The sequence below is a fragment of the Pseudophryne corroboree genome, chromosome 11 (assembly GCF_028390025.1).
Source record: "Pseudophryne corroboree isolate aPseCor3 chromosome 11, aPseCor3.hap2, whole genome shotgun sequence".
Lineage (NCBI taxonomy): Eukaryota > Metazoa > Chordata > Amphibia > Anura > Myobatrachidae > Pseudophryne > Pseudophryne corroboree.
In genome coordinates, this window is record NC_086454.1 from 296,989,774 (window position 1) to 297,003,213 (window position 13,440).

General features: G+C 44.2%; 1 protein-coding gene across 4 annotated transcripts in view; it reads left to right on the plus strand.

Moving 5' to 3' along the window:
• PHLPP2 (PH domain and leucine rich repeat protein phosphatase 2) overlaps positions 1-13,440 on the plus strand; it is a 110,179-nt gene that overhangs the window by 81,913 nt on the left and 14,826 nt on the right. For all 4 annotated transcript variants that reach the window (XM_063945489.1, XM_063945488.1, XM_063945490.1 and 1 more), the window contains exons 6-8: positions 955-1,109; positions 1,215-1,361; positions 3,580-3,810. In XM_063945489.1, coding sequence (XP_063801559.1) covers positions 955-1,109; positions 1,215-1,361; positions 3,580-3,810 — 533 coding nt within the window. The remainder of the gene's footprint in view (positions 1-954; positions 1,110-1,214; positions 1,362-3,579; positions 3,811-13,440) is intronic.

The following is a 13,440-nucleotide window of genomic DNA, read 5'->3' on the forward strand; positions in this document are numbered from 1 at the left end:
CTTGGGGTGGATTGTATGTCTTGGTGTCCACGCTATCAACCTCAATGTTAGGGGAACATTTGATTTAGAGCATACACACTACACAATTACTGAGCATGTCATTGCTAATTTAAACACAAATACCCACAAACGTCATCAGGAATCGGAATCGGATTATAGTTTCAGCTCAATAATTGACCGTCTGGTCTGACAAATGTAACACTCCTGATATCGAGACCTGATGCGATTGGTTTCAGTCCGACAGCCGTCCATGGGTGCAGCACACACACTATCGGATAGTTGGGCTGGAAGGTCAGAAATTGGCTTTTTGGCCCCATTATTGTACATTGAGTCTGATTCAGGTCCTGGCGCTATAGCGGCGCATGGTGCAAAGTACTGATGTTCGGTAATTTGTGCATTTGCCGGAACCCGTACTGTGACGTCTATCGCAGTACGGCATCAGACTGTCGGAAATGGACAGTCTAATGCCCTTTGGGGGTGGAGAGGGGGTGGCGATGGCCTCTGTTTCCCAAAACTGAGGCGTATTGCTTCCGTTGTGGGGGAGAGGCAGGGCCAAGATCTCCTGGCCTCTTGATAGGACCTGCGGCGGCCGGTTTGCGCGACACACTGGGTCACGCAGCCTGCTCATTGTATCGCAGAAAATTTGAAGCGATCAGTAAAGTTCCTGCTGCATCACCATATTAGTGCTATCACTGCTGCTTCTATATTAGCAGCAGAGATAGCACCTCCACCCACATCTGAATCGGGCGCATTGAGTTCCCAGTTTGTCATATTGTGGGAAGAACAAATATATCCGTGAAACAGCTATCCTATTATTTCATAAGTCTCATGGAGGCACGCGGCACAAGGCACATAGTGCAGGGATTTCCCTTACTCTTGTCAGCTGATAAGCAGCATAGACACTGGGCTGCCTCCTCTTTAGAGTGTTTAAATTGTATTTGGTTCTATTTTAAGGTCGTGTCTCAGAGACTGAGCACTGTTGATCTCTCGTGTCAAAGCCTAGAGGAGATTCCTGAGCACCTGTTCTACTGCCAAGACATCACCTCTCTGAATCTCCGCAACAATTTCATGCGTCTGCAGAGCTCGGCGGGAGTGAGCAGCATGTGCAGGTCTGTCACCCTCCGGTTTCTGCAGGTTCCCCTGCGATAATTGGGGTGGTCTCCTGATTGACGTCCTCTTCTTTGAGCTGATTTACCTTTCATGTTTCTTTCAAGGTTTTCACAGCTGAATATTCTCAATCTGTCACAAAACAAGCTGGGAGAATTCCCCCTCCATCTGTGTGAGATTGCCACGCTCACAGAGCTGAACGTGTCCTGCAATGGCATAGCGCAGTTACCGCCACAAATAGGCCAATTGCTCAGGTCAGTTCTGGCTTAAATAGAATAATAAATGGATACCCACTTGTCACCTCCTAAGCTGAGATCTCGATCATTCCCAGGATACTCACCAGTTTATAATTGAATAAAGCAATGGGAACATGTCAGAGATTCTTCTTCTATTAGATCTTTTTGCGTGGTAAAGCAGAACACACTACCAGAGTATAACTATTACGTACAAGGGGAGATGTGTTAAACCTTTTACAGAGGACAAGTGGTTGTATTACCCAACAACTCAGCTTTTAGCTATCATTTAGCATGCATTCTATGAAGTGAAAGCTAGAATCTGATTGGTTGCTATTGGCAACTTCTCTGTGTCCTCTAGAAAGTTTGCTACCTCTCCTTGAGTGTGGCCAGTGCAGTAACAATATATTTTACTTACAGTTCCAAGGGTCTGAATCCATTAGCTGCAGTGCTGACCGTGGGCTTATAACCTTGAGCTTTAATGCCTGAAGCTATTCAGTTATAAGCCCATTTCCTCATTGGTAAACCCGCGGCTAACATGTTAACCCATAGATTACTGGCTAAGTGCCCAGAGCTATGGGTGAACGGGCCACGGGAAGGCAAAAAAGCCCTACTTACTGGGTGTGAACAGAAATCCACAGTAAGTGTAGCCTGCAGGCTTACCAAGGGCTGCAATTGAATAGCACTGCTACAAGGCTGCGACAAGCACCACGGCTAATTGAATCTGCTCCCATGAGATCTAATATATATATATATATATATATATATATATATATATATCCGAACAAATAGACACGGGGGCGCTCAGATATCACAGTGCACTACCAGTAATAAATACAAAATCGAGTGTATACAATACGTGACACTTCCTCTAGAGTGAGAGTGGCTGCAACCTTAAGCAATAAATATGTGCTTGGAACACACATAAAGAGAGATTTTTAGGAAGTGAAGAAAAGAGCGCCTACTAGTGTCTAATAAGATTATATAAAATATAAAGTATAGAGCTGGTGTGATTGAGAACAGGACGCTACTTATCCCCATGATGAAGTCTAATTAACGACGAAACGCGTTAGGACTGATGCACCTGAACTTTCCTTATGGGCAGATAAGCTGTTTTAATATTTATTTTTTGTACGTTTGAATTTTTACTATCTATTTTGGATATTTATGGAAAATCTGATGTATCCCATTCCTGATATGGACAGATAAGCTTGTCATTTATTTTATCTTGTACGCTCGCATTACTTCTACCTTTTATGTTATATGTGTTTTATTAAATATTGTGAAAAACTTTTAAAAAAATCCCTGGCTGTGGATTTTAAATTGTGGGATTTGCCTTCACCCAGAAAGTTTTCTATACACATAATTGGTTCATTTGATTTGTAGATTGAAAATTGCGTAAAAACAGTACGCGCTATGTTATTTTGTTCTTCTTTTTTCATGTACCTATACTGGTCCTATGACTGAAGGAAAAGTCTTTGTATGCCAGATAAGTAGCGTCCTGTTCTCAATCACACCAGCTCTATACTTTATATTTTATATAATCTTATTAGACACTAGTAGGCGCCCTTTTCTTCACTTCCTATAAATATATATATATATATATATATATATATATACATACACACACATACAAACAAATATAAAACCACAGCACTCGCCACCCCAGAAGCGGGGTGCAGTGTCTGCACTCACCACTAATAGGGTTGGGTGCATGTAGCCCATGGCCACCTACTTAAATATATACAAACAGAAAATTCAGCACTCACCAAAGCAAGCTCACTTATTTTCACAACATCAATAAACATCAGTGGTTATATATATATATATATATATATATATATATATATATATATATATATATATATATATATATATATAGAAATAGCATGGGTCCGGCACTCCTCGATGGCTTCCACTATTGCATCGGTGCCTTCACATGTACAGCGTGTACAAACATATAGTTACCCAGGTGCGGCACTCGATGTATCACAAACACAGTCTGGAGATCAATACTGTTTCAACAACGTTTCAATGCTCGCAAGCACTATCGTCAGGTTTATTATTATAATACATCGAGTGCCGCACCTGGGTAACTAATATATATATATATATATATATATATATATATATATATATATATATATATAATATAATATAATATAAAACCACTGACTTTGAACAGGGCGAAACTTCTCTTCCATTGTATATAACCTACATGTACTCTCCTCCATTGTAGTCTACAAACACTGAATCTGGATGGGAATTCCTTGGCCTCGTTACCCCAAGAGCTTGGATTTCTGCAGCAGCTCTCCCAGCTCGGACTCTCTTTCAATGACCTGAGCAGTATTCCCAAGGTGTATGAGAAACTAGTCTCGGTGGAGAAGTTGTCCATGGCAGGGAACCGGGTGGACTGTCTAAGTCTGCAAACCCTAAGCAACATGCCACACTTGAAGGTCATAGACCTGAGGTAAGCTGAGCGAATCACTGACGTTACCATAGGAGGGGAAGGATGGGACTCATGTTCTAAAATATTCTGTTACTGGAAGTATAGTTGGACCCTTGGAACGTTGAACCAGCAGATTAATATTGTAAAGATTGACACACATGGGATGATCGGCAGAGAATAACCAAACACTCTGCGGATAGTAACAATGGGCAGATCGATCTTTTCATAACCAGATCTTATGGGGGCTAACATCACAAGCAGCAGATGACAGTCATTTAATAGCCAGGCTTTCGAGAAAATGTCATTAATCCGCTTGAGTTTTGTGTTTGATTTTTCTCTAGCATTTTGCAGCATTCAGTAGCCGGCCATATTGCTGTGTGTCTGACCAGAGTACATAATGTAAATATGCTCGGGATGAACACAGGTCTGTCCCTTAAATAATTAGGTAAAAAGCTCAGTGACTAAGGGGCAGATTTATTAAGCCTGGTGAAGTGATAAAGTGGAAGGTGATAAAGGACCAACCAATCAGATCCTTACTGCCATTTTTCAAACCCAGTATGTAACATGGAAGTTAGGAGCTGATTGGCTGGTGCGTTATCACCTTCCACTTTATCACTTCACCGAGCTTAATAAATCTGCCCCTAAATTAGATAAACCAGCATTATTATTTTTTAACTTGTTATCGACAGTCTCTTTCTAATCATGTTCCTGATCAGGTGAAGCCACAGATTACCCAAATCTGTTCTAGATTGGACATTTTTTTTTAGATTAAACCCTACAGGTGGGTTGGTAATTAAATTACAAGAATAGATGGACCCCCTAGGTCAGGGGTAGGCCACCTGCTGCTCTCCAGCTGCTGTGAAACTACACATCCCAGCATGCCCTACCACAGGTTTGCTGTTAGGATGTTTTAAAACTGTGTCAGGGCATGCTGGGATGTGTAGTTCCACAGCAGATGGAGAGCCACAGGTGGCCTACCCCTGCCCTAGGTGTACTACTCTGTTCTCAAGCTAAGAGGGATCTAGGCAGTACTGCGGCGTAGTTGTTAGGGGTATGGGTCATTTGGTCGACAAGACTTAGGTCGACAGTCATTAGGTCGACCACTATTGGTCGACATGCATTAGGTCGACAGGGTCACTAGACTGACATGGTCATTAGGTCAACATGAACAAGGTTGACATGGGAAAAGGTCGACATTACTTTTTTTTTTTACTTTTTTTGGTGTTGTCTTCTTCGTAAAGTTACAGGGAACCCCAATTAGTGCACCTTGCTTTGGGCAAGGTGCCTCGCTGCGCTCGGCACAGGTTGCTGTTCCCAGTTGTAGTCCACGTGGATCATATGATAGTATGAAAAAGGTAAAAAAAAAAAAAAAAAGTGAAAAACTCATGTCGACCTTTTTCCATGTTGACCTAATTAGTGTCGACCTAAGTCTTGTCGATCAAATGACCGTAAGCCGTAGTTAGCATTACATCGCTGAGGATTACCAAGGCCCTATCTTTATGGAGTTTCTATGTTCTCCCCATGTTTGCGTGGGTTTTCACCGGGTCCATTCCGCAATCCAAAAGCATACCGGTAGGTTAACTGGATACTATATGAAAAATAAATATATATATATATATATATATATATATATATATATATATGTGTGTGTGTGTGTGTGTATATATATATATATATATATATATATATATATATATATTAAATGTGTGTGTGTGTACATGCACTGCTGGGGCACGGACTAATAAATATTCTCTTAATCACTAAGTAGTGCGCTATGTAAATGACTGTTAATAAATAAAGTATTAAAAGACTTATGCCAGCTACACATCAGAACAATGTGTAGCCAACCGGTCCGGCAGGCGACGGGACCCTGCATCGTGCGGTGCGTACATACTTGCACAGTGCCGGGGAAAACAGAGAGACTGTGCTGCAGCATGGCATTGTTAGCAATGTCTCCTGGTTTACCCTGCAGCAGGGCCAACCAGAAGACATGGCTGATGACCTGTGGAGCGCACAATCACGGGTACACACTGAACGATCCTGCCAATATGTCGTTCCGATTTGGCCGGAAATGACATATTGGGCCGAGATGGTTCTAGTGTGTACCCGGTTTAAGGAGGGAATTCAGTCAGGCCCGAAAAATGTTGTTGTTTTTTTTTCCTGCACAATTTAATTAAGCCCTGTTTCTGCAGTGGGGTACACTGGGTTTCCACAGGGAATACATCGGAAGGTGTATAGTTGGATCTTGATCCGAAGCACAAACAGGCTAAAGCTTTGACTGTTCCCAGGATGCACTGCACCGCCTCCTCTATAACCCCGCCTCCGCTCAGTTTGTAAGTTGCTTAACAGGTGGGACTGCGCTAGGCAGCCCTGAAAAGAGTTTTTTAAGAAAACTTCAAGGGCCGCAGCACTGGTTATGTCATTATGACATACTGTGCTGCGGCTCCATCACCTCCCCAGCAGCGCTGCATACCCCCACGACTGGTTCCCGGGTACTTGCAGCGGAGGCGCACCGGTCATCAGGCACACCACCACTGACGCTCTACAGGATCGCGTGGCTGCACATCAGGGAGGAGGTAAGAGGGTCCCCCAGGCGGGACCCGTCGGTAAATAGCAGTCCGGGATTACATTCAGCAAATTAATAAATAGGAACTAAGAGTCATCATTGATATGGACACACTGACACCCAAAGGACTCAATTTTGACAATGAGGTCAGGTCCATCATATGTAAATAGACTATTCTACCATATAAGGTCTGACTAAGTGTAATAAGTGAAAACTATGACATTTATATGTGCATGCACAGTATGTGTATGCACATGCAACTCTAGAACAATCCATCCAGACAATTAACTACACCAAACAGATACAATTTATTTAAAAGATTGATATTTCATTATCAATCAGATACAATTCATGTTATGATTGAAAATTAAGTTGATTCATAAAGAATGGACATACGCAATTACTAGAAGAGTGATAGGCCCTACACACTGGCAGATAATACTCAAAGATATGAACGGTTCGTTCATTAATGAACGAGATACCGTTCATATCTTTGAGTGTGGAGGCACCAGCGATGAACGATGCGCGGCCCCGCGCTCGTTCATCGCTGGAGCCCCGTCGCCTGTGCATGCAGGCCAATATAGACGAGATCCGCCGTCGTGCAGCTCGGCGGCGGATCGCCAAATGTGTAGGTCTCTTTACACAGTAACCATAATATCTTTTCATTAGAAACAAGACTATCGTAGAATCATACATCATCTACAATCCTATTGGATAAGAATTGTGATTGATAGGAGCAGAAACGAATTAACGCATGCACAGGCATTTAAAAGTCTAGGACAAGCAGCCACACATTGATCTCCCAGATGAAGGCCCCCAAGGGCAGAAACGCGTTGGGGCACCCAAGAATTACCACAATGTTTGTGATCAGCACTAAGAACGGGACGGAGTATCGGCACCTCTGTAAAGCAGCCGGTCACGTGACTGAAGATCCGGAAGTGGAGACGGTCACCAAGCAACGGACTACCATCAGAGGGAAGAAGCCGGCACTGGATGCGGGGAACGGCGGAGGAAGAAAGCGAGGTGAGTTTCCGTAGGTGGAAGGTGTGTGGCAGCGAGCCGCTCTGAGAGCTGCCGCTGTGAACACATCTCCTCCAAGACAGGTCCCGATCCTGAGGCAAGCCGGTTCCCGGTGTGTGACTGATTACAGATACAACACCGGTGATTGGAGCAGAGGAACGGATAACCAGTCCGGAGCCCCTTTACCATTTTTCATAGCCAAACACTGCACATCCAGCACTGCCTCGATCTCCTAATAGTTTAAGAAGTTAAAGCGCCCACATCAAACAGATTAGCAGGACGCCGCTATCTGTCTTTTGTTAATAAGGACCTTTTTTTCAGCAAATTGCAAGCAGACAAACTCATATCATTTGGACATTCAGTTTTAGTGATACTAAATACTGCAGAGCACCACATATGAATTTGGACGTTTTGCTTCAATAGGGACTAAGGGCTGATATCAGCAAAGTTACAGCCATTTTTGTTTGATTGAATAAATACATTTTATGGAAAGAACTTGGCATTGTACAGTTTCATATGGTAACAATCAATACAGTAACGCTCATCACGCAATTGGGTTGTGCGCTGTTTACCCACAACTGTTTATTCCAGGAGACGGCCCGCGCATATCCACCAGGGCAGGGAGCACAGGTCCGATTTACAAAAATCCGTTTTACATAGGCTCCACAGTACCCGGTGGTGAGAACCAGCATTAGGGATAAGGCGCTGACCTGTAGCCCATCCCCCAGCTCTGGCCGGCATATGCTGGTGTTCCCGCCCTGGAGCTGCATTTCACTCTCCCTCACTCCCTGAAGAGATTTTGGCGCCATCAAGTAGCTGCGGCTGGTCTCCGGGACTGCAGTGCATTGTCTCTTCTGTAAATCCGCCTGCCTCATCAGCGCTGTGATTTTACAGGCACTTAAGTATTCTACATGTTATTCTAGACAGTGTTAGTTAAGAACAAGTGTACTTCTATCTGAACATTTAGTGCAAGTATTCTGTGATATACATTCAGTATATACTGTGCATTGTTATATCGAGATACGTATATATGTGTGTGTGTGTGTGTGTGTGTGTGTGTAGTTTTACTTGTCCAGTGCAGTTTTATTGTTTATCTGTAATAACTTCTGCATTGTTCCTGTGACTGAGTGTGCCTGTAGCTGCTGTGTGGATCTCATTCTCGTGTATAACACTTATTGCTATCACTATATTCTGTACCCTAGGGGGCTAGGTGCGTCAGGGTCTAGTATGTATGTATGTATGTATGTATATATATATATATATATATATATATATATATATATATATATATATATATATATATAGACAAAAACAAGGGTTCTCTTGGGAGCTTGACCACCACAGATATCTTATATTATAAAATCATTTATTAAAAAACATGTTACTTATATACTTCCATAACATGAATCACAGGATCACACATGTCACTTGAGTAATACATTCATTTCTGATAATCTATTATAAGGTGTTTTCAATCAATAGGTGAAGTACTTATTCCTCAGCATGAGAAAGCATGTATGATCTGTTCACCGATTTAAGGAAACGCACAATCGTTGAAATCCAACGCGTTTCGTCCCTTAGGACTTCATTAGGGGTGCAAATCAAAGAATGGCTTCACCAAAAGAAATACAAACAGAGCATGTATTCGCTGAGAGTGTATTCCTGTAGATACTAACAGACCATCAAATCATATGTTGGCCGAAGTAAATCAGTAGTGCATCCGTGTGTTTCCTTCCAAAAACTCCTGTTTGGATTTCACAAATATAAAAGGGCAATTCAGATGGAGTCAGAAGATACTATCTGATCAAACCCTGGCGTGTTGTCTCAAGGTCCACCTCACAGCTGTGAGGAGTTTTTGGAAGGAAACACACGGATGCACTACTGATTTACTTCGGCCAACATATATGATTTGATGGTCTGTTAGTATCTACAGGAATACACTCTCAGCTAATACATGCTCTGTTTGTATTTCTTTTGGTGAAGCCATTCTTTGATTTGCACCCCTAATGAAGTCCTAAGGGACGAAACGCGTTGGATTTCAACGATTGTGCGTTTCCTTAAATCGGTGAACAGATCATACATGCTTTCTCATGCTGAGGAATAAGTACTTCACCTATTGATTGAAAACACCTTATAATAGATTATCAGAAATGAATGTATTACTCAAGTGACATGTGTGATCCTGTGATTCATGTTATGGAAGTATATATGTAACATGTTTTTTAATAAATGATTTTATAATATAAGATATCTGTGGTGGTCAAGCTCCCAAGAGAACCCTTGTTTTTGTCCATTCTATGTGCAGTACTCCTTCTGACAGGGGGTATTTCTCAGTGGTTTGAGCTATTAGACAATAGCGCAATTAAGGGGTCTTAATTTCCTTATATATATATATATATATATATATATATATATAAATATCTCTACATAGTATATATTGTTTGGTATTTTTTAATGGGTATTTCAGTCACCTCATACCACTCTAATCCTCTGTTTGTGTCCTGTATTTACTGTCGCATAAATCAGGGAGTTATTTGCAGGTATTGTGTTTGTCTGGCTATATTGTACTGTTACGCTCTAAGGCTACATTGTCTATAATGTCTGCCACACAGGATGGGAAATCCACGAACGCTTCTGATTAATGCAGTACTGGCACCAAGGATTTACCCGAGGGGGGAAGTTTTAGCTGATTGTTCAGACACTGGATGCCATACATCTCCCAGCCAGCCCGCAGCACCTGTGGCCAATCAGGAACCACCTTGGGCTGCGTTCTCAAGTATGCTGAATATGCTTGTGACACGTCTTACACCCCCTGTGGGACCTCCTGTGCTATTGCAGCCACATATGGTCCCTGTAGTTAATCCGCCCTGGGTAGACACTTTGTCCAGCCAGTTACAACAATTAAATCAATCTTTGGTTAGACAAAATTCACTCCCATGCCCCTCTGGGGTCAAGGGGTCATCTAAGCGGGCCATTTCTTCCTCACAATCCACTAATATTTCGGATAATTCTTCTGATGAGGATGGGGAATATACTGATCCGTCAGACACTGATGCAGCCGCTTCTGATGAGGAATCTACAACACAGGTTGATGTTCCTGACCTAGTGGAGGCTATTAAGCTGATTCTCCATATTGATGATGAGATCGATCCCACTACTGCATCTAAGAAACCTGATAAGTTCAAATGTCAGAAGGTTACTAAAGTAGTCTTACCACATTCTGACCATTTAATTGACCTACGTCAGGAATCCTGGTCGTCTCCAGGAAAGAAATTTTCCCTGTCTAAAAAGATGCTAGCTCGTTATCCCATCCCTGCGTAGTTATAGTAACAAGTGGGAAACTCCACCGCCGGTGGACTCTCATGTCACCCATCTTGTGGTGTCATCTACTCTGCCTGTCACCACTGTCACCTCACTGAAGGAACCGATGGATAAGCGTGTGGAGGGATGTCTGAAGTCTATTTACTCTCTTACCGGTGCTGTACATAGACCCACTATAGCAGCTTCATGGGCCGCGAAAGGAATTGAAGCATGGGTTCAGGCAATTGAGGTTGAGCTGCCTCAGGATATTTCTGACACTGCCAGACAATATCTGTCTCATATTACCAGAGCCTCCCACTATATTCAGGAGGCGGTCTCTGAGGCAGGTATAATGGCAGCCAAGGCGTCTACTACGTCTATACTGGCTCGCCAAATTCTGTGGCTGAGGTCCTGGAAGGTGGACCTAGACTCCAAAAAGAACTTACAGGTGCTTCCTTTTAAGGGAGACATCCTTTTTGGGGAGGATCTGAATAAGATTGTAACTGACTTGGCAACTTTCTCCCAAGTACTAATCCTTCTGCACCGAAGGCAAAGAGTACCACTTTTCGTTCCTTTCGACCTCCACGGAAGGCAAAGGGTCAGGCGTACCCGAGACAGGCTCGTACTTCCAAATCCACTAAGCCCAAACCTAAACAATCCCGGGCCACCCGTCAGCCTGCTTCCAAACAAGACAAGCCTGCTGCATGACGGGGTGGGCCTCCCCCTGGGGGATCCCAGGGTGGGAGGCCGACTTTTGCAGTTCGCCCAGGCATGGTTAAAGACCACTTCGGATGCCTGGGTGCGGGACGTTCTCTCTCATGGGTACGCAGTCTCTTTCAAGAGACGTCCCCTCGCCAGTACTCGTCGACGGTTATCCCTTCGAATCCGTTGAAAGCGCAAGCTCTACACTTGGTTGTGCAATCCCTCCTGGACACAGGAGTGGTAGTGCCAGTACCTCTGTTAATCCTTTCCAAGTGGGACGGCCTGCCTCATCGGATCAGGTCTCAAATGATCTCCTTGACTCTGGAGGTTCATCTATCACTGAGCTGGTGGGTACAGGACCAACAGTTGAGCAGTAGCCGTCCCTTCTGGATCTCCAACTGGGTCCTACTGACAATGGACGCTAGTCTGCGGGGTTGGGGCGCGGTGTTGGAGCAACACTCGCTTCAGGGTCGGTGGACCAGGGAGGAATCTCTCCTCCCGATAAACATTCTGGAATTGCGGGCAGTGTTCAATGCGTTGACCCTTGCCCTGCCTCTGGTACAGAACAGGCCTGTTCAAGTACAATCAGACAACGCCACCACGGTGGCATACATAAATCATTGAGGCAGCACTCGAAGCCGCATGGCAATGCTGAAGTATCAAAAATCCTCCGTTGGGCGGAACGCCATCTGCCAGCAATATCGGCAGTGTTCATACCCAGAGTCCTCAACTGGGAAGCGGATTTCCTCAGTCGTCAGGACATTCACGCCGGAGAGTGGAGTCTTCATCCGGAAGTCTTTCAACTCCTAGTGAACAAGTGGGGCCTACCAGACATAGACCTGATGCCGTCTCAACACAATCACAAGGTTCCGGTCTTCGGATCAAGGAACAAGGGATCCTCAAGCAGCGTTCGTGGATGCACTGGCAATTCCATGGACCTTTCGGCTGCCATACATGTTCCCTCCAGTGTCACTTCTGCCCAGGGTACTACGGAAGTTCAAGCAAGAAAGAATGAATACTACTTCCAGTTGCTCCAGCGTGGCCCAGAAGGCATTGGTTCTCAGACCTGCAAGGTCTATCGATAGAGCGTCCTCATCTACTTCCTCAACGCCCAGACCTCCTCGTTCAGGGCCCTTGTATCTACCCGGACCTGGCCAGACTGGCTTTGGTGGCGTGGCTCTTGAAGCTTCACTCCTGAGGTCCAAAGGATTCTCTGAGGCGGTTATTCAGACTATGTTGAAGGCCCGCAAACCGGCTTCTGCATGAATTTATTACAGGGTCTGGAACTCTTACTTCACATAGTATGCTGCTAAGAATTATGATGCCTATTCGTTCAAAACTTCCAGGCTTCTGGCTTTTCTGCAACAAGGCCTAGATTTAGGCCTTCATCTGGCCTCCCTCAAGGTTCATATATCTGCCTTTGTCGGTGGCGGTTTCAGAGGAAAATTGTGTCTATTCCTGATGTTCATACTTTCACTCAGGGTATTTTACGTATTCAGCCTCCCTATGTCCCTCCTGTGGCTCAATTGGATCTGTCTGTTGTCTTAAATGCCCTACAAGAGTCTCCATTTGAACCTCTTGAGTCTGTGGATCCTTAATGCCTTACACTTAAGGTCGTGTTTCTGCTGGCTATTGCCTCTGCTAGAAGGGTGTCCTGTCGTCCACCCTTTTTGATTTTTCACCGTGACCGGGCAGTTCTTCGAACTCCCCCCGGTTATCTACCCAAAGTGGTATCTGCTTTCCATCTTAAACCAGAAGAGATAAGAGCCGAAACCACAATCTCTTGGTTGTCTTCCAAAGAACGGTCCTTGGACGTGGTACGGGCTCTCCGTATCTACGTGGAGAGGACTGCCTCTGTCCGGAGGTCAGATACCCTTTTTATACTTTTTTGGTTTTCACAAACGTGGCTGGCCTGCGAATAAGCAAACCTTGACCAGATAGATTAGAATGGTGATTGCACAAGCTTATGCGCAGGCTGGACTCCCAGCTCCTGCTGCTATCAAAGCCCATTCTACTTGGTCTGTTGGACCTTCTTGGGCGGCCCGCCGTGTCGCGTCCGCTGA